Source organism: Lycium barbarum, chromosome 8 (assembly GCF_019175385.1).
Source record: "Lycium barbarum isolate Lr01 chromosome 8, ASM1917538v2, whole genome shotgun sequence".
In the NCBI taxonomy this organism is placed as follows: domain Eukaryota; kingdom Viridiplantae; phylum Streptophyta; class Magnoliopsida; order Solanales; family Solanaceae; genus Lycium; species Lycium barbarum.
The window spans coordinates 109,609,215-109,631,265 of NC_083344.1; the positions used below are offsets into that span (position 1 = coordinate 109,609,215).

The 22,051-nt window shown below is 34.1% G+C and overlaps 2 protein-coding genes and 1 long non-coding RNA gene across 3 annotated transcripts; 2 read left to right on the forward strand and 1 right to left on the reverse strand.

Moving 5' to 3' along the window:
- Positions 1-6,125: 6,125 nt before the first annotated feature.
- On the forward strand, positions 6,126-9,015 carry LOC132605265 (probable BOI-related E3 ubiquitin-protein ligase 2). The gene is made up of 2 exons (XM_060318469.1): positions 6,126-7,163; positions 7,819-9,015. The coding sequence occupies exons 1-2, from the start codon at positions 6,858-6,860 to the stop codon at positions 8,323-8,325; spliced, it is 813 nt and encodes a 270-aa protein (XP_060174452.1). The 5' UTR covers positions 6,126-6,857; the 3' UTR covers positions 8,326-9,015.
- A 7,278-nt stretch (positions 9,016-16,293) lies between these two features.
- LOC132605266 (uncharacterized) lies at positions 16,294-18,134 on the reverse strand. The gene is made up of 3 exons (XR_009569122.1): positions 17,609-18,134; positions 17,288-17,334; positions 16,294-16,524 (listed from the first exon to the last, which is right to left on the reverse strand). It is a non-coding gene; the product is annotated as an uncharacterized LOC132605266 (long non-coding RNA).
- A 1,042-nt stretch (positions 18,135-19,176) lies between these two features.
- LOC132608115 (uncharacterized) lies at positions 19,177-21,082 on the forward strand. The gene is made up of 5 exons (XM_060322188.1): positions 19,177-19,812; positions 19,850-19,967; positions 20,000-20,357; positions 20,795-20,931; positions 20,970-21,082. The coding sequence occupies exons 1-5, from the start codon at positions 19,177-19,179 to the stop codon at positions 21,080-21,082; spliced, it is 1,362 nt and encodes a 453-aa protein (XP_060178171.1).
- Positions 21,083-22,051: the final 969 nt, after the last annotated feature.

The following is a 22,051-nucleotide window of genomic DNA, read 5'->3' on the forward strand; positions in this document are numbered from 1 at the left end:
CGGTAAGTCAAAATATGGACTGAGTGCAAGAAATAGTTTGGCCTCTAAATTTGAATAAAAGACCCATTTTGATTAACGATGTACCAAGGGTACCAGAATATCACCTAGTACGAAAATGTGTAATTGTAAAAGACCCGGATAATAAAATTATATGATGTTGCAATGACCGTGCAATGATATTTTAAACAATAAATAAAGCTATCATTTTAAACGTGCGAAATAAATGCGATGTGTACGCGGAAGTTGATAAAAATGCCGAAAAAATGCAAGTTTTAATAATACTAAATAACCGTAACGAATGACTAGCGGTAATAATACCGCTAATAATAATAATACTAACAATTAACAGCAATGATAATGATAAATGATGACGATAATACTGATGCCCATAATAATAACAACAACAACAACAATAATAATAATAATAATAATAATAATAATAATAATAATAATAATAATAACAATAATAATGGTAATAATAGATAACAAATAGTGATAATTACTAACAGAATAACAGTAATAATAATGATAATAATTAATAATAATAATAATAATAATTATTATTAATAATAATAAAAAAAATGATAATAACAAATAACAATTATCGATAACAGTAAATGATGATAAATTAACGATAATGATAATAACAAAAATGATAATAAATTAATAATAATAGTGATAACAATAATAATGACAAAATAATAATGATAATAATAATAAGGATAATAATAAAATAATGATAATAACAATAATAAATAACGATTATTGATAAAAAATAATGACAATAATAAAACAACGATGATAATGATGATTAATAATTAATAACAAAATGACACTGATGATACTGATTAATAATAATAATAATAATGATAACAGAAATGACAAGAATAATAATAATTGGTGACAAAAAATATCAGAAGTATTAATAGGTATTTCGGGGAAGAGGCGGGACAAAATTGGGTGTCAACACCAATCCTTCCACTAGAGGTAGCTTTACTGATTCAGAAAAGAACATTCTCCGTAGGTCTTTAAGGGATGAGGAAGTTAAGTAGGTTGTCTGCTCCTTTAAACCTTTCAAAGCCCTTGGACCTGATGGTTTTCATCCCTTCATCTATCAAAAGTTCTGGGATGACATTCATAAGCCCTAACTATGTTCTGCAGATAAGTGTTCTAATCCAGTACCATGCAAGAGGAAGTGAACACTACCTACTTTTGTTTGATTCCAAAATCTGCTAATGCTACCACCCTTAAAAACTTTAGACCCATTGGTCTTTGCAACACCCAATACAAGATCATCACAAAGATCATTGTCTATAGAGTTAAACCTTCTCCTTCCTAATATCACAGGTCCTACTCAAGCTAGCTTCCTAACTGGTAGAAGGGCATCTGACAATCCCATTATAGTACAAGAATATATTAGCCGTTTTAAGAATATGAAAGGTAAACAGGCTAATATGGCTCGTAAAATTGACCTAGAGAAAGGTTTTAATAGAATTAAATGGTCCTTTATTAAGGACACTCTGCATTTCTTCAATTTCCCTCATAACCTCACAAACCTCATCCTATGAGGTATCTCCACCTCCTCTATTTCTATATTAGTGAATGGAGGAAGAGCTGACTTCTTTAAGCCTATTAGGGGTATTAGACAAGCTGATCCATTATCCCCATACCTATTCATACTGTGCATGGAAATATTATCAAGAAGTATTAACAATAAAGTGGATATTCTTAACTAGAATCCTATCTCTATTAGCAGAAATTGCCTCAAACTCTCCCACTTGTTCTTTGCAGATGATCTAACCTTGTTTGCTAGGGCCAATTATAAGAATTGCCATACTATCATGACTACTCTTAATAGTTTTATCTCTGTTTCTGCTCAAAAGATTAACTAAGCTAAATCCAAAGTAGTCTGTTCCAAGAATTGCAGCTCTAGGGACAAAACTGGTCTTTCCAACTACATGTCCATAAAACCTAGTGATCACTTTGGTAAATACCTAGGCTTTCCCATCCTTCAGAATAGGCCTTGTAATGCTGATTTTCAATTCATTCTTGATAATCTCAAAGCTAAACTAGCTGGCTGGAAAACCAAATTCCTTAACACAACTGGTTGGACAATCCTCACTAAAGCTTGTCTTAGTAGCAGCCTTAACCATGTTATGCAATATATTAAGCTTCCCATAAAAATTACCCAGCAAATTAATAGATTCCAAAGGAATTTCATCTGGGGAACCACAGCTGAGAAAAACAAGCTTCATCTGATAAGTTGGCAGACTGTAACCAAACCCAAATTAGATGGGGGACTGGGCACTCAAAAAGCTGAAGTGAAAAATAAAAAAAAATCTCACCAGTCTAACTTGGAGACTTCTAAAAAATCATGATTCTCTTTAGGCCTCTACTCTAATTGCTAAAAACTCTAGACTCAATCCCATTAGACACCCAACTAGGACTTGGACAAAAATTCTAGAAAGCTACAAATACTGTAGGAAAGCTACTCAATAGGTGGTTAATAAAGGCAATACTGTGAATCTTTGGCATGATAACTGGATTCCTCACTTCCCTAGTCTTAGAGAAGTTATTGAGGGACCCTTAGCCAGGGAAGAAGATCTAAAACAAGTTTGTGACATACACCAGAATGGAACTTGGAATCTAACCAACCTATCTTTTGAATTGCCTGATAACATAAAAGAGGTGATAACCAACACCTATATCAACCCCTACAGTACTGAGGAAGACTTTAGTTATTGGAAACTTACTAGCAATGGTAAGTTTAGTTCAAGCTCAACCTATAAAATGCTTGACAGTAGAACTGACCATGGTGCTGATGGCCTCATTATGAAATTTAAGGTAATATGGAATCTTAAGGCCCCCCAAAAAATAAGGTATCGTTTTTTGGCTCCTGAATCATAATAGACTTCCAACAGCCTCTTATCTTCACTCTATAGGCTTAAATATCAACCCTGCATGTGCCTCATGTGGGCAACACCCTAAAGATATCAATCACATATTATTTGACTGCTACATCAGTAGGCAGTTCTGGAACTGCTTGGCCCAAAAGGGCAACCCCTCTATTCACCCTTCCTCCTTTAGTAGTGTTAGTAACGGATCACTACCTGGAATAACCTAAGGAAGAAGTTTTTGATAAGCTAATCCATTGGGAAATCTTAATGCCTTTTTGTATCTGGGAATATGGTTGAATAGAAACCAGAACTTCTTCAATCAAACAAGAGATTATCCCTCCTTTGAGATTGTTTATCACCATGCTATTGAGTTTAATATACTTTGCAGGAACTATACTACCCCTAAATAGAAAATAACTATCTCTATCAAGTGGGAACCCCCCAATGGTAATAGATTCAAACTAAATACTGATGGAGCTTGTCAAAAAATCCTGGAATAGGGGGATAGGAGGAGTATTTAGAGATGGAAGTGGGAATTGGGTAATTGGCTTCATGAAAGGATTACCTCACACTACCAATACACTTACGAACTAACAGTTATTATGCAGGGACTCAGAATTGTTGTGGATCATAATCTAGCATCATTAGAAATCAACTCAGACTCCATAGAGGTAATTAAAATAATTAAAGCGGGTCATCTACCTTACATGTCTATCATTTCTGAATGCAGGTACTTAATGGGAAAGCTGGGTCATCCGGAACTAAGGCATAGCTTCAGGGAGCAGAACAAGGTGGCAGACTTGCTAGCCAAAGAAGGAGGGAAGCAACTTTTGTTTGACGAAGTGAAGCTATTGGAAGCCCCTCATATTTTTGTTAGAAATGTATATTTTGATGATCAATGTGGTACTTTCTTTAATCGGGTTGTAAATTTTGGTACCGCCCATGGGGGTGATGTTTTTGGACAACTAAATGGCCCTGGAGCCGTTAACTCTAATGTAACTAAAATGTAGATATGTTTGCTATAAGTATATATATCAGTAGTATCTGTTTAACCAAAAAAAAAAAAGATAGAAAATTCTAAGTAGCTTTTTTGTTTCAAGGGTATGAGGAGGGCGAGCCAAATGAAACCATAAGAAACCTTCACCAATTTGAGAATACAAAACGGAAAGTACAACATGAAAAATGTTTGTCAAAAGTACGCTACAATATATATTTTGAACTATGAATATACTCCCTCCTTCCCATATTACTTGTCCGCTTTTCTTTTTTAAAAGTCAAACTATATAAATTTTGACAAACATTTTGATATTTCACCCTATTAATATGGAAAGAATTGCAACTTGTAGTACTTTTCGTGTAATTTTTTAATATCTAGATTATAATTTAAAAATATTTAATTCATCTAATCTAATTTAGCTTCGAAGATTAGTCAATTTGACCCTTTAAAAGTGAAACATGATAACTAATTTGGTACGGGGGAGTAATTTCAAATCACAAAAAGCACCACAAACCTCCATTCCTCAAATTTGTTAAGTGGATAACTGGACAGTTTAGTATGACAGCATGAACTATAATATAATCAAATTGGATAGACATAAAAGATAAATAAAGCATCACTATAATGTACTTGTAACTCCTGTACCCATTTTTTTTACGATTCATACCCTTTAATATATTTTTTTATGAGTCGCACCCAGTCCATTTTCGCCCACGTGGAAAATTTAAAAGAAGAGTGGTTTCTTTATTTTACAAGAAAATCAGAGGTTGGGTGTGAATCGTAAGAATAAATAGGGTAAAGTGCAAATCACAAAAGAGAACATACCTTAGGTTGCAAAACGCAATGGACCAGAGCATATATTATGTAATTTGATGCATCTATACTAAGCTCATTATTAAACATGTCGCATCTTTGGTTGAATTAATTGATCGGTATGGTATGCTCAAAATGTGTAAATTAACTAAAAAAGAAAATAAATAACAAATAAAGGGAGAAACATGTTCCTGTTATACTGCCAATTAAGATATTGAATCCCAACACATATCTTCTATTCTTAAAAGGTTTCCCACGAATCTTTTCACGTTAAACCCGTGAAGTTTGGTTTTATGACTTCTTAAAACTTTCCTTTTGCTTCTATTGACTAGGATTTCAATAAATTAATTTCCTAATAATACACAATAAAGTACCAAAAAGTAAGATGGAAACAAATTAACAACTAATTTGTTAGATAAATGTACAGATAAAAATTTGGTTTGATCTCCATTGATTAGAATGTCAAAACTTGAATTTAAAGTTTTAATTGCCTTCTAATTTTTCCTTATTAAGTACTTTAATGTCCTACCTATTTTTTTCTTTTGGCAGTTCTTTTATGTCTATCCTTATAACCTGCTAAGAAATTACTCTTTGAAGAATGAAGACTACTTAATACGTAATGATGTCAAAAGTCAAAACTGAATTGGACTTTGAAAAGTTAAATCAGTATAAGGACAAAGAAAAGTAGGTTTCATTTCTTTTAAATTTAAATTAAAGGTCAAAGTGTAATTTTGGGTCCTCTGGCACATTTATATACAACTTTACAATTATTTGGGAAGTATGGAAGAAAACAAAGTACTAGTATGTAATATATAATTATTTGGTAAGTCAATTCTTTTTAACTTTGATGTTTTTTTCTCAAATTTTTAGAATACCGTTAATTATAAAATTTTATGATTTATAGCGTTCCCTGAATCCAAAAGAATGACGAGGTTCAGGGTACCATCTTTAATGCATTTTTTGAATTAATTCAAATATCAATTTCTTATTACTTTTTTTCTACCAAATGAAACTTACCGTGCTTACTATATTTTTAAACTATTTAAAGTACTACAAATAAAAATTATAATAATTTTATTGAAATAGTCATAACCGAAGAAAATTATTTGAACTAGTGAATTATAATTTTCACGTATTTGTAATTTTAATAATTGAAAATTTAAGGAACGAGTGTTGGAATTTATACCAGACTAGATATTAAATTCATTGTTCTTTTCTTTTTTCCGAAAATTCATTGGTCTTCGTATTCTGAACTTTGTCAGTTTCTTCTTGAACAGACAAAGTGCGTAATTTTTAAAAAGAAGTTACGAAAGTTAAGAAGGCAAGTAAATAAATAAATAAAAAGTGAGTAGTTAATAAAATTCAAAGGATGGGAATCCTATTCTTCAGGCTTCACAAATGACCAAACTGACAAATCTTTGATTTCCCTCTAATAATTCTCCTCTAATTTTAAACCAAAAAACAAAACTGACCATTTCTTTTTTCCTTCCGTTTCTGCTATCCATCATCCTAAAATACTGACTCCTTCATTGACATACCAAAAACACAACACAACAACTTCTTCAAAACCTCTAAATTAGGAATGGAATTGAATTGATATTTCTTATCATTCATCCATTTACAAATAGTAACTCTGACCCGATAGTTTAGTCACAAAATCTGCATGTTGTACCAGTTATAAATTTATCTCCTTTAATGCTTCTTCACAAGAAGAGAGAGAGAGAGAGAGATAATAGTAGAACCTTTTATAGCCCCTCCTTTAGTTCCTGCAACTTTTCAGTTTCCATAATTTGAAATCAAGAAAATTATTTATTTACATACTATAAATACAGAACAGAAGAAAGAGACCCCACCATTTTTTTTTTCTTCTATATATATTTATACAATAACAAGTCATAGGTTTGGCCTACCCTAAACCAAGAAACATGTCACAAAGGTTGGCATAGGTTTTCCCAACAGATTATTAGTGCAATATAGGTAGAATCCTCTTCCTCCTATTCTCCTTTGCTTGAGGAACAAATCAAGCTCTTATTTTTAACCAAAATCCCACCTTGTTTGCTTCTTCTTTTTGCTGGTTTTGTGGTTAGAATCTAAAAAGAAAGGTCAGTTTATGTTCTTGTTCTTGTTGTTGGTCCTCGTGGTTTACAAATATGGCCATTCAAGCACAGTTGTATGCAGATAATCTTGGTTTTCCTTTGGGAAGTTCACAGGATTTGATGGAGAATAATGGTTGTGGATTCAATCAGTTTTATTTTAATCCTCAACAGCAACAACAACAACAACAGTTCCCACAAATCCAACAGTTTCAATTTCTCAACCAGAAAAATAATCCGGATTTGATGAACTGTTGTACTAGCCATAACACAAATTCTACACAATCAGTGTTGTTTCCTCAAAACCTGGCTCGTCAATTTGAAAAACAGAGGGTTGAGGTTGATCAGTTTATCACTTTACAGGTAATTCTTACAAGTTTTACTATTTTCTTCCTCCCAATTTACGTGACATTCTTTCCATTTTAATCGGTAAAAAAATGAAATTATTCAGCATTAGTACTAACAATTTAACTTAAAACTTTTCATTTTGTCCTTAAAAAAAATACCGCCTTCGTCTCAAAATAGTTATTGTATTTTTTCATTTACACACTCTTTAAGAAAGTACCGTTAAGGCTTAAGAAAGCATTAATAAGGAAGCATTTTATTTATTTTATCCTCTTAAAATATTATGCCACGTTATCTCTATCAACGATGTACTCCCTCTTAAATGTGTAATTAATACCAAGGATAAAATTAGAAAAAACTACTTTATTTTATCTTGTGATTTTTAAAAATGACAAGTATTTTGAAACGCATACTTTTTAGTAAGAATGATAAGTATTTTTATAAGGAGGATTAATTATAATCATACAAATAATTATGACTTGTTTTAAATTATTGTAGATTTTTTTAAAAAAAAATCATTCTAAAAATTTTAATTAAATATCTTCGCATAAATTAAGAGAAAATGTAGTACTAATTTTTTATCAAGAATTTTATTAGTTACTAAAAGATTGAATTTTCACCATATGCAACAACATCCTAACAGTGGATTTGTTATATTTTATTTTATTAACAGAATGAGAGACTGAGATTGGCTCTGCAAGAACAGAGAAAGCAACAAGTGGCATTAATCTTGAGAAACTACGAATCAAAGGCTCAGTTTTTACTGAAACAAAAAGACGAAGAAATTGCAAAAGCAGCAAACAGGTCAAAAGAGCTAGAAGATTTCTTGAAAAGAATAGAAATGGAAAACCAAACATGGCAGAGAATAGCCAAAGAGAACGCAGCTATTGTCCTTTCTTTAAACAACACAATTGAACAACTTAAAGAAAATGCATGTTTATCAACCAATGGTGGTGTAGGAGATGCAGAGTCTTGTTGTGATGTACCACCAATGGAGGATAACGTACAAGCATCACAACAAACGAGAAAGATGATGTGCAAAAGTTGTAATTCTAGTAAGTCGTGCATGGTTTTCTTGCCTTGTAGGCACCTTTCTTCATGCAGAGATTGTGACCCTTTTCTCCATTCATGCCCTGTATGTAACGTGGAGAAGAAAGCAAGCATAGAGGCTTTGATTTGATCTTTTTATGAAAATGACTAGTGTTTCTTGTTTCCAAGAAAAAATAGTTACATCTCTTCAATATGTCCTTTGGGACCAGATTAATTTAAATTTACATCGCGTACGACTCACTTAAGGAGTAATTCCTTATTCAATCTTCCCCCGACGAGTTCATCTATTTAAGCTTTAGAGAATTCAATTCTAGTGGAAGGCTTCCATTTGCGAGAACCAAGGAGTCTTTCTGTAGCAATTCTCCATGAACTATGGTCGTATTCAGATGGTTTTTCCGTTTCTTACAGCTGTTCTTTGAACACATCTTATCACCAAAAGAGTCCTATGTATAGTGCAAGAGCGCTCACATTTTGAGCCTCTCAGGGAAGGCGTTCCCTATCAAAAAAATTACATTTTGAGCCTTTGAGAGAAGCGTTCTCTATCAAAAAAAAAAAAATCATTCTCAGACTCAAACCTGAAAATTTTAATTTAGGATGGAAGGATCCTACCAGAACTTTTGGTTGTTAAGGAACATTGAGTTGTGGGATTAGTCAGGTAGAGTAGTCATTCTAAATTTCATTAATTTTTTCGTTAATCTTGTGTTTACTCTTTATCTTATTAGGGGGATTCATTGATCTTTTTTGGACTTGTTAATTTTCTGTACTTTCTGACGAAACCCCTGAATCAGATTAATGGAACAGAGTTATTAGTAGTACAGGACACAGCATCTCTTTATTTTTATTTATTTTTCTTGGAAACATTACTTTTACCTTTTTGGGGGTTTCAAATCTTTCACTTTAGGATTGATTTGAGTATTCATATCTGATTTTACAGTCGTTTATAGTGTTTGTCGAATCGTGACTGTGAGCGGATGTCAGAAATTAGTACTGGGTTTTTCAATCAGTCCATATTTTGTTGTTGATCTCCTCTTCCAAGGAATCGAGCTTTTTTGTTTCATTCGAAAGGGAATCAATAATCTATTAACAATGAGTATCGGGTAGAAACAAGTATAGTAGTTGCAATTTGGATGGGTTTCACGGGCAATATTTGACCATCGAATATGATGTCTTGCATAAAAACATATTAATTCGCATCGATTGCGTTATATGGAGCTATTGGCGTATAAAAACATATTAATTGCATCGATTGCGTTATATGGAGTTATTGGCGTAGAATCAGAGACGGATCTAAAATTTGAAGGTTCCGGGTGCTACTTTGATATAAATGTAGACGTATTTTAATTTATATGGTCCAAATAAAGTAAGCATTTGATCGGTTTGATCAACTTTGAATTGCGGTTCAGGTTATTTGTTTGAGTTACATAGCCAAATATTATTCCAATTTATGTGGCTCAATTTAGATTTCGAGATTCAAATCTTTTAGTTTTGACCATGAACTCGGAAAAAGTACTATAGTCTATAATTGATAATTCAAAATTTTTAAAAGATACATGAAAAAATTGCAGTCAAAGTAAGACTCGGTTGAATCTCAAAATCCGAAAGGTGCCACATAAATTGAGATGAAGGGAGCACAACATAAAGAAAATTTCTCTTTTAAATCAGCGTGAACCAAAACTCAACATAGCCTTTTCTTCTGTATTGTGTTAAACCATTTAAATAAAATAAATTAATATGAAAAGTAAAGATAAGAACAGCAACGGGAGAGAAGTTGGGTAGCAAGGAAAAATTTTACCAAAATTTTGACGAAGAGAGAGGAGAAGATTTTAGGTGATTTATTGTGGTTAAAATAAAAAGGAAGAAAGATGGTACAAGTTGAGAGAAGATAAATAAAAAGCCTTGTTCATATGTTAAGGATATCACATTACGTGTCAAGGGGAAAAAAAAAAAGGAAGAAAGGAAAGACACCAGCAGGATTCGAACTGGCACCTCTTGGGGCGGAAAAGGTGGTGCCTAACCACTGGCACCATGGGCTACATTTTTACTTCAGGTGGCATACTTATTATTTATACCTTTTCTTATAGATATATACATAGGCATACATAGTTTACACCGAGGCGACCGGGTGGCGTGGCACTCCCACGCCACTACGTAGATCCGCCCCTGCGTAGAATTACCATATATTATATCTTGGAATTGAAATGCCACAAGTTGTACTAGTTTTTTTTTTTTTTTTTTTTTTAAACACCATCTACTATTTGGTATTCACTGATTCAAATAATGCAAATTGACATCGCGTTGCATCTATTAAGGAGAACGTTAAAGAAGAGTGGATGTAGTGAGTAGCCGTTAGAGAAAGAAACACTTCTTACACCTGTTGTTTTCGACTTAAAAAGTAATCAGAGTTAAGAGTTTACTTTTATGCATCGGCACTATATAGTTGTTATACACGAATAGTTCGAGTAATTTTTAGCAAGTTCATCATAATAAGTTTTAATATGATAACTGAAAAGCAATATAGTCCACTATTACAAATTAAAATACAATGATAGTATAAATATTTATACATAATTAGTTTGTGTGTAAGTCTCAGGCTCTCTTGTTGAATGTGGCGGTAAAACTATGCGCAGAACGACCAAAATATCTCTGGTTGTAAAGTGTTTGAACTAAAATGAGGCTACGAGTTTGTTTTTATTGGTGTGCGATCGAATACGATTATATATTAATAGCTATAAAGAAGAGAAAGTTTTATATATAAGGTGTAAATATTTTCAATAATATCAGCAATTCTAACAAAAATCATGCGTATTTGACACAGAAGAAGATAGTCTTTGCTTTATAGTTGGCAGGAATAGGTTTATAGGAGGGCTTGGTTACATAGGAAGAAAAGGCTTAAACTAGAAAGGATAAGAAAGGAAATTTGCAAAACTCTTAAGGCGAGCTGAAATTTCCTCTATCCTCACAGAACAAGCAATTATGGAGGATTCTTTATGCCAAATACGTTTGTACTAAAAGGGATAAAACAGGAATTATCTTAAGCAATAAAGATCACTAACACTAGTGGGATAGGCTCCTGGAAACTAGGAATTACGTACACTAGATTTTCGGCTGGGAGAGAAAGAAGAGAAGGAGAAGATGAAGTGGGATGAAAAGGCTATGAAAAGGTTGCTTAGTTGGTTGAGATTACCAGCTTGACCAAAGAAATATATGATAAAAATAAGAGTTTTCGCTGACTGCTAATCTGCTATATGCCCATTAAGAGTTATATCCGTAGCTAATCTCATTTAGCTACGGATTAACGATGGATTATAAGAAAATCTAACTAGTGAAAGCTATTTAGCGATAAATTAGCTAGGGATAACCGATAAATATCGTAGCTAATTTCATGTTCTCTTGTAGTGATAATTAATTATTGTTGGATTTTGGGTCCAATTATGGAGCGTAATGAAATGAAGTGCTGGTCCTCGTCCTATATAGATATACCTCCAATATAATGCCATTTTTGCAGGGTTTTTATAGTTTGATTTAAAAGTCCTAATCAGTGATGAACTTCAAACGAAAAGACACTCTTCTTTCGTTGTAATCAATCAATTTCGCCGCCTAACTATGGACTGACTTTCTTTGGCGAAATTACACACAAAATATTTGGATTATCGACTGACACGTTTCTTCTGTTATCTTGATAGCTGAAAATTGCATCAAATGACTTACGTGCTAGTACTAATTACGTACGGTTTGCCCACTTCTTTTAGTGTTGGTAGGATGCAAATAGATATGATATCCGTGATGGGCAACCTTCCCTGAAATACCTTAACTAGCTCCATCTTTTTATATTTATTTCATTTTAAATTTAGTTTGTTATTTTATGTGCTAAGTATAATAGACCCTCGTGGTATGGCCTTTTTCCGAATCTACTACTAAAAAAACGGAAAAAACCGTTGACAAAAACCGACGTCAAGCGTCGGTTTTTTTAACCAAATCGACGGGAAACCGACATTTAACGTCCGTCAGTTTTCATAGCCTCGCTTTCAGAAAACCGACGGACAACGTCGGTTTTTACCGACGGACAGCATCGGTTACGTAGTCCGTCGGGTTTTATTCAAATATTTTTAAAACTTAAAAAAAATTAAAAAAACCGACGGACAGGGTCGGTTTTATTAAATTCGGATTTTTTATCTTATATATAAATAATATATATTTTATGAAAAAAACGACGCACTGCGTCGGTTTTTTATATAATTTTTTATTTTAATTATAAAACCGACACAGTGAGTCGGTTTGTTTATAAAATATAAGCATTAATTCCAGAAAATCGACGGACAGAGTCGGTTTCTGGAAAATTTGCAAAATTAATTTCCAGAAAACCGACGGACAGAGTCGGTTTTCTGGAAAATCTGCAAAATTAATTTCCAGAAAACCGACGGACAGAGTCGGTTTTCCGTCGGTTTTCTGAAAAATTTTCAGCATGCAAATCATGCATTTTCTGTAACCACACCTGCACAGAAACCAGTACCAAAAGCTGCTCAGAAACCAGTAACAAAAGCTGCTCAAAACTAGCATTAAAATGCTCCAAATCAATTCTAAAAGAGCTACAACACATAAAATCATCCTAAGTAATAATAAAACACATCAAACACTATCTAAACACATCAAATACGATCTAAATAAACCTTCAAAGTTCAGAAATATTTAAATGACCAACCAAAAGTACCATTAACTAGTTTTAACATAAGTCCATTATTAAATTCAAACTACTACAACTGATCATCCGGTGTTCGGGCTACGAAATCATCATCATCCCACGACTATATAAATGAACCCTAACCGCTTCCGGTTTCAAATACTTCATACACCGGCAATGAGAACAAGGACACCTAATTACCCCTTCATTTTGAAAAGGGTAAAGTGTTATTGCATGTGTGATAAACCCATCAACACCTTCAACAAATTCATCATGTACACCCACACGATTACTATTATTCATATTATACATCCACATACGATCCATCTACAAAAATATACCCACAAATTATTGAGGTTATAGAAATATATTATAACTTAAGAATTCTGACTTAAAATATAACTTAAGAAAACACAATCCCAACCATTTCTAACTTTGGATTCTCAATAACAATTCTAACTTTAATAATTTATAAATTCTAACTTTAATAATTTATAAATTCTAACTTTAATATAATTTTGAAAAGCACAATCCCAACTAATTCTAACTTTGAATTCTCAATAACAATTCTAACTTTAATAACTTATGGATTCTAACTTTAATTCTAAAAATTGAAAAATAAATCTAGTCAAATAAAGTCTACATTTTAGTTTTGAGGTTATAGAAATATTATAACTTAATAATTCTAACTTAATTTGAAAAGCACAATTCCAACCAATTCTAAAAATTGAAAAGTAAATCTAGAGAAATAAAATCTACATTTTAGTATTGAGGTTATAGAAATACTATAACTTAACAATTCTAACTTTGAAAAGCACAATCTCAATCAATTCTAATTTAGAATGATCAATAACAATTCTAATAACTTATGAAATTCTAACAAAAAGCACAATCCAACAAAAAAAAAAAAACTAGTCAAATAATTAAAGTATATATTTTTGCACATATTCAATATCAACAATATTACAAAGAATGATAACTAAGCTAACACAAATACATTGACAAAGAATATGAAATATAGCACAATCTCAACCCAAAAAAAAAATGACAAGTAAATTAAACTAGGCAAATAAAGTTTACATTTTTTTTTCACAAATTCAACATTAATAACATTGCAAATGATGTTTAACAAAGCTAAATAGACGAGCATTAGGCCTAAAATCTACAAATAAAACTAAGATTAAAAGAATTTTAAATGCCCTAATTTAAGAGAAACTAACCTTCAAAATGGGTTTGGGGTAGGGGGGAAGGGGCTGCGCAGGCAGCGGCGTTGGGCGGCGGCGAAATGGGAGGAGGCGTCGGGCGGAGGGGAGGGGGCGGCGGGTAGGGTTTGGGGAGAGTGGGGTTTAATTTTGAAAAGGGATAGCTGAAATGGGAAAGAATCTCGCTGCTGCCAATTTATAGGAAAAACCGACGGACAAAACCGACTCTGTCCGTCGGTTTTTTCCGCACATTTGACCGGATTTTGACCCCAAAAATTAAAAAAAAAAAAACGAAACCGACACTGTCCGTCGGTTTCTTCAAAAAAAAAATTATTTATTATTTTTTTAAAAAACAAAATGAATTGTATATTATTTATAATATTTTTTAAAATAAAACCGACGTACGACGTCGGTTTTATATTAATTATTAAATTTTTTTTAATTAAACCGACGTGGGACGTCGGTTTATTTTGGCGGAATTATATTTTCAAAATTCTGCCAAAAAAACCGACGTTGTCCGTCGGTTTTCTGATTAAAATAATTAAAAATACAAAAAACCGACTCTGTGAGTCGGTTTTTTGAAACGACCCAGTGCATCGGTTTTTGATCCGTCGATTTTTAGCAGTTTTTTAATAATGATCCAGCGCATAGCGAGAGTTTGGTGCACCAGACTGCCTTTTTTTTTATTTTATGTGCTACGTTATTTTTATATCTAGCAAAATTATTGGCATTCTTTTCAGAGTTTACTCATAATCTAGAAATCCTAATGTCAACTTATTTTTGGCAAGAGAATTTCTAGCCTTTGTTGCCCTTAATAGATTGTGAGTCTAATTATCGAATTGAGTGGACGCGGAGATTTGAGCGTTTACTTTTTTTTTTTTATAAAGAGATATATGTTTGTTAACTTAATCCAAACAATATTCGAGAATATTGTATTTCCTTCTATTCTACTTTTGTATAATTGTGTGATATTTATTTGGAAAGTAAAATAATTTTTCGTAATATAATTGTGTTCTTTTTATATTATAAAGATTAATTAAAAGAATTTACAATTTAAAATACTTCTACTTGTCTGAGAATATAATATTAACTGTTGGGTTTAAATGATAGATTGAATGGGAAATAGAGGGCAAAGAAGTGGAGGGAAAATGAGTTGTCTCTCTTGCTTTATGAAATGAGCATTTGTCCCTCATAGGTAGTGAAAAGAAAAGTTCTCCTACTTAAAAGTAGAAGTACTCCTTCTTGTTGCTAAAGGGTTAAGAAGAGGGTCTCCCCTCGCGCCGTCGTCGTCGCTCGGCTCAGCTTCGGATTTGGATTTGGATTTGGATTTGGTCAAATGATCTGATATGTTCACTACGGAAAGTTCAAAGAGAAACCTACTTATCCAGATGCAATTAATCCTTGCTTGTAAATTACACACTTGTCCGTGCATTCCTTTATCTCATAGCCATTCCCCATTCATGTGGGGGATTGTTGGGTTTAAATGATAGATTGAATGGGAAATGGAGGGAAAAGAAGTGGAGGGAAAATGAGTTGTCCCTCTTGCTTTATGAAATGAGCATTTGTCCCTCATAGGTAGTGGAAAAAAAAGTTCTCCTACTTAAAAGTAGAAGTACTCCTTCTTGTTGCTAAAGGGTTAAGAAGAGGGTCTCCCCTCGCGTCGTCGTCGCTCGGCTCGGCTTCGGCTTCGGCTTCGGTCAAATGATCTGATTGATTGATAATCTTTTTGGACCAAATTTTATTTATTTTTAATTACTTAATTAATAATTATTTATTTAATTAATTAATAAACTTATCCGATCCTACCCGTTAGTAACCCGGACCCGCGACCCGGTTCTTTCCCGTTTTTATTTAAATTTTCCACCGTTTTTAAAGTGATTATTCTGAAGGGTTGCAAACCTTCAGAAACAGTACTTCCATGGCTATAAATTCGTTTGATTCCTCAGAATTTTCCTTACGAATTTTCTGAACTACAAAACTTCTTCTCCTTCTGCACAAACAAATTCCAGTGTACTTTACTGTTGTTGAGTGGTTCACTGTGTCACGACCCGACTAGGGCCGCGATGAGTACCCGGGGCTAACCACCGAGCACCGCTCGTTTCCTTACTTGTCATAACCATTTTACATTTCTTTATCATTCATACCCTCATAATCATAAGACAGCCATTTTTCATTTGACAACACAAATGATTTTGTATACATGTGCTCATTAGGCCATCAAAATAACATATACAAATATAACATAGTACTCTTGTGAGACCATCTAACCCACACTGCGCGTCTACGAGCCTCTACTGACATATTATGCATATAGACGGAACAGGACTCCATCGTGCGCGAAATACATAAAGGAACCAAAAGAATAAACATAAGCACCTCCGAACAATGGAGTGCTCTCAATCAGCTGACAGCTACTAAGAATCTGGATCAAGCTCACCTCCCTGTCTACCTGTGGGCATGAACACAGCGTCCGAAGAAAACAGACGTCAGTACGAATATTGTACTGAGTATGAGGGGCATAAACAATAAAAATATATCAATGAAATAGGAAGGCATCAATGAAATAAGGAAGCATCAAGAAAGAGCAATTTGTACTGGCTGTCAAATATAATTGAAATAATGCATGCTGACTTACTCATAATCATCATCATGTCATGTATCTATACATATATAAGCTGCCCGTCCATATAGGTACGGTGTGATAATGTATAAGCTGCCCGTCCATGTAGGAGCGGTGTGATAATCATAGCCTGTATCCAGGCCTCCCGCGTTCGGGGTATAAGCTGCCCACTATAGTGGTGTGCACATCTACGTGCCTGTCCGGCCGACTATAGCGCGGCGCGGTGTGAGAAAATACATACATATATATATATATATATATAAAGCATGCACAAGAGCCCAATCAAAAGTCATAACTATATCGGAGCGACATAAGGTCGGTGGCTTCCGACGTCATTATGGACCATTCATTGATATCCTGCCTCACCTTGAAGGAATTAGCATATAAGGTGAGTGTAAGCAATAAATAGCATCATTAACATTATAGGATCATCACAACATGAGTATTGGAATTTCTATACTTTACTCATTACCTTGTGTGGCTAATTATGGACATAGACTCATATTTTCCGGAACTTAAGGAAACTCATGGATAAAAAGAAAGTCAAGCTATAAGATTCATGCCATAGAAAGAAAGGACTAGCCTCACATACCTTGAACTCTATCTAATGTCCAACGTCTACTTCTCGAGCTCGTAGGTCTAAAATCAAGATAACATAGGCCACAGTTAGATTATCCACATCACTTACTAACCAATCCAAGTACGAATGAAACTTAACAAAATTCGGGCAGCATTTCCCCTGTAAACTTAACAATCCTCGAAATTTCAACTTAGCCAAACATCAATAAAAATATCAACAACAACAATACCAACAATTTATCCGATTTCCCGCAATTAATTTCGTATTTTTCATTTCACAATTTAGCTATGACTGAGATGAATTTAAATATCTCAAGAATAAAAGAATCCTTACCTATGAAGCTCTTGGACAAGCGGAATGAAATCCAAGTCGTATTGGAAAAGAGTTGCTCAATTGAGTGAGCTACTTTTGATCAGAATGTTATATCCGTGGAGGAACAGAAAAGTGCATATCTAATCGTTTTATATAACTTGGGAAGGATTGAGAATTTTTTTTTGTTTTTTTTAGTGTAAAGAAACATATTCATCATTCACTTAGTGGACAATCACGTGTAAGGAAACTTAGACACATAATTGTCTTACACGAATAAAGTAATGGGATAATTATCTTCTCCTCCCTTTCTTTTTTTTGACCAGCCACGTGGATTTCCATTCCATGATTTACTAATCACTTTTTCAACAGATGACATATCACCTTTGTGGCATAATTGTTCTTGAACAACACAATTTTCAAATGATCATTTCATGCTTGCCCCTTGTGTTTTACACGTAGGGTTTACTTGGCCCACATATAAGACACTTATTCAATATCCATTGCTGCCACTTCATCCCCCACTCACGTTAACCTTGCTAATTAAAGAATTAACCCACGTAAAAATTATACCATAATTAATTCCTTAATCTCAATTCACTTAAATAATAATTTTTTTTTAATACACTTTATATACTCATTGCCGTGATTATGTGGCATAGCACTAGTCCATAGTCCCTTTTGGTACACATAAAATATTATTCTCAATCACCTTGGTCACACTTGTTAAGTCCTAAATTATTTCAGGACCTCAAACTCTTTGTACACCGAGCTCTCAATTTCCATCCTTGAATATGATCGAATTTTATGGGCTCGGGTAATTTTTGCTCATATTGGACGATTAAATTTTTCTAATCCAAAAATACGGGATATTATAGCTTGGACCGTATTTCATCAAATAAATTTCGAACCTCGACAAAACTTATTTTCTTAGATTTGTTTAACTTCAAATATTTATGACACATCTTTACCATTACTACAACCACCCACAAACTTGGGAGGATAGCCTCGTTTTCGTTACTAATATCATTTAACTCGCACCCTTTCCAACACATGAAAATACGGGATGTAACACGCTGACACCGTTGTTTTAGGTACCGATACACCGGTGAATAAGATCGTTCTATCCTGGGAGGATATATTCCATTAACCTCGGGTACTTGAGGGGAATAATTTCCTTAAGGACACACTGTGCATTCAGTGGGCTCGATTTTTATTCTTAAATATTTTCCAGTTTCTGTTTTCGTTTTCTACTGGTTTTTCCAGAATCTGTCCAGTTTCTATTTTCCTATTTTCAGAAATTATTTGTTACTGTTTCAACATTTTTGCAATACAGATAATAACAATCTTAAGGAAAATTATTTGTTTTTTATATATTAATCTGTATTCTGTTTTGGAGACTAAAACCTGTGTGGTTTTCTACTCCGTATGAAATTTCGTATTCTGACTTGCAGACATAAAAACTACGTTGGAATATTAAAGTTCATACTTGTACAACGATTTGAAGAACATAAAAACTTCATCGTTGCTGTTGTAAAAAGTTTGTTATTCTGAATATTAACACAGTTTGTCTATCTTGACAGTGAAAAGAAATGGCTACTGAAAGCGCTACTACTTCTGCGACTGTTGCGGCAACAAGCCGAACTGTTGTGCCACCGGCAGAAAAACCGGGGAAATTTTCTGGAGCCAATTTCAAAGGATGGCAGCAAAGGGTGTTCTTTTGGCTTACCACTCTTGGTATGCTGAAGTTCACCAACGAAGACCCTCCTGTGCCTGCTGCTGATATGCCAGCCAATGAAAAATTTATGATTGCTGAGGCATGGAAACAGGCGGATTTTCTATGCAAGGGCTACATCCTAAGTGCTTTGGAGGATGATTTGTACAATGTCTACAGTGCTATGAAAACTTCTAAAGAATTGTGGGATGCACTTGAGAAGAAGTATAAGACTGAAGACGCATGCTTGAAAAAATTTGTGGTTGCCAAGTTTCTAGACTATAAAATGATAGACAGCAGAACCGTTGGAACCCAAGTTCAAGAGCTTCAACTTATTTTTCATGACCTTATCGCTGAAGGCATGGTAGTTAACGAAGCATTTCAAGTGGCTGCAATGATTGAAAAGTTGCCTCCTTCGTGGAGAGATTTCAAAAATTATCTAAAGCACAAGCGCAAGGAAATGAAGTTCGAAGATCTTGTGATTCGTCTCAAGATTGAGGAAGATAACAAAACAGCTGAAAATAAGTCGCGTGGAAATTCAACGATTATAGGAGCGAACATCGTTGAAGAAGCTTCTCCAAAGAATAAGAAAAGGAAGAAACCTTTTGGAAAGATTAAGGAGCAGAACAAGAAAAATTTCAAGGGCAATTGCTGCAATTGTGGGAAAGCTGGCCACAAAGCCCCCGATTGTCGTCTCCCGAAAAAGGACAAGGGAAAGGGACAAGCCAATATGGTGGAGAAGAATGATGACATGGATGATCTGTGTGCAATGCTATCGGAGTGCAATTTGGTTGGAAATCCAAAGGAGTGGTGGCTTGATTCTGGTGCCACTCGACATGTTTGCGCTGTAAAAGAAGCATTTGCAACCTATGCTCCCGCTGGATCCGAAGAGGAACTGTTTATGGGAAATACTGCAACAGCCAAAGTTGAAGGATATGGGAAGATACTTCTGAAGATGACTTCCGGCAAGGTGCTGACTCTCAACAATGTTCTGCACGTTCTAACAATTAGGAAAAATGTAGTTTCAGCCGGACTACTCATCAAAAACGGGTTAAGTGCGTGCTGGTTAGTGAGAAAATTATAATAAGTAAGAATGATATGTTCATAGGAAAGGGCTACCTCACCGAGGGCCTTTTCAAACTCAATGTAATGGTTGTTGACAGTATTAATAAGAATTCAGCTTCGTCTTACTTATTGGAGTCAAATGATTTATGGCATGTTCGTTTAGGACATGTCAATTACAAAACCTTGCGAAAATTAATTAATTTAGAAGTATTGCCTAAATTCGAGTGTAATAAATCAAAATGTGAAATCTGTGTTGAATCTAAGTTTGTTAAACATCCATATAAGTCTATTTATAGGAGTTCAAATCCTTTAGACTTAATCCACACAGATATATGTGATATGAAGTCAATACCATCTCGCGGTGGGAAAAAGTATTTTATAACTTTTATTGACGATTGTACTCGATATTGTTATGTGTATTTGCTTAATAGTGAGGATGAAGCAATTGATGCATTTAATCAATACAAAAACGAAGTGGAAAACCAATTGAATAAAAAGATAAAAATGATTAGAAGTGATAGGGGTGGAGAATACGAATCTCCTTTTGCAGAGATATGTTTAGAATATGGGATTATTCATCAAACTACTGCCCCCTACACACCACAATCAAATGGAATTGCGGAAAGAAAAAACCGAACATTAAAGGAAATGATGAATGCTTTACTAATAAGTTCCAGTTTACCGCAGAGCTTGTGGGGGGAAGCTATCCTTACAGCTAACCGAATACTCAACAGGGTTCCCCACAGCAAAACACAATCTATTCCATATGAACTATGGAAAGGAAGAAAATCCAACTTGAAATATTTCAAAGTGTGGGGGTGTTTAGCAAAGGTCCAAGTTCCTTTGCCCAAAAGGGTAAAAATCGGACCAAAAACTGTGGATTGTGTTTTTATTGGCTATGCTACAAACAGCAAAGCTTGTCGGTTTTTGGTTCACAGATCGGACAATCCTGAAATTCATGCTAATACGATAATTGAATTAGATAATGCTGAATTCTTTGAAAACATTTATCCGTATAAAACTGAATGTGTGTCGTCAAGTGAAAGATCTAAACGACCGCGGGAAGAACCAAAGGAAAGTATACCAAGTGAAGAGGATCCAAGGCGTAGCAAACGTCAAAGGACATCTACTTCCTTTGGACCAGATTTTGTGACATTCTTGCTTGAAAATGAGCCTCAAACATTTAAAGCAGTGATGTCATCTTCTGATTCAGCATTTTGGAAAGAGGCAGTCAATAGTGAGATTGAATCAATTTTGAACAATCATACATGGGAATTGGTTGATCTTTCTCCTGGAAATAAACCTTTAGGATCAAAATGGATTTTCAAAAGAAAAATGAAAGCTGATGGCACTATTGACAAATATAAGGCAAGACTTGTGGTCAAAGGTTATAGACAGAGAGAAGGCCTTGATTACTTTGACACATACTCGCCGGTAACAAGAATAACATCTATTCGGGTGTTAGTGGCACTGGCGGCCGTATAGGGTCTTGAAATCCATCAAATGGATGTCAAGACAGCTTTTTTAAATGGAGAATTGGAGGAAGAAATTTACATGGAACAACCTGAGGGTTTTGTGGTTCCTGGTAAAGAAAGGAAAGTGTGCAAACTTGTTAAGTCACTTTATGGACTTAAACAAGCACCCAAACAATGGCATGCGAAATTTGACCAAACAATGTTGGCAAATGG

What these genes read in the sequence shown, in the direction of transcription:
- LOC132608115 (XM_060322188.1), top strand. Translation starts at nt 19,177, where the DNA reads ATGGCTACTGAAAGCGCTACTACTTCTGCGACTGTTGCGGCAACAAGC. An exon ending in TTGAGGAAGATAACAAAACA is followed by an intron (nt 19,813 to 19,849) that starts GCTGAAAATAAG and finishes CAACGATTATAG; the next exon opens with GAGCGAACATCGTTGAAGAA. An exon ending in TGCTGCAATTGTGGGAAAGC is followed by an intron (nt 19,968 to 19,999) that starts TGGCCACAAAGC and finishes GTCGTCTCCCGA; the next exon opens with AAAAGGACAAGGGAAAGGGA.
- LOC132605265 (XM_060318469.1), top strand. Translation starts at nt 6,858, where the DNA reads ATGGCCATTCAAGCACAGTTGTATGCAGATAATCTTGGTTTTCCTTTG. An exon ending in ATCAGTTTATCACTTTACAG is followed by an intron (nt 7,164 to 7,818) that starts GTAATTCTTACA and finishes TTTTATTAACAG; the next exon opens with AATGAGAGACTGAGATTGGC.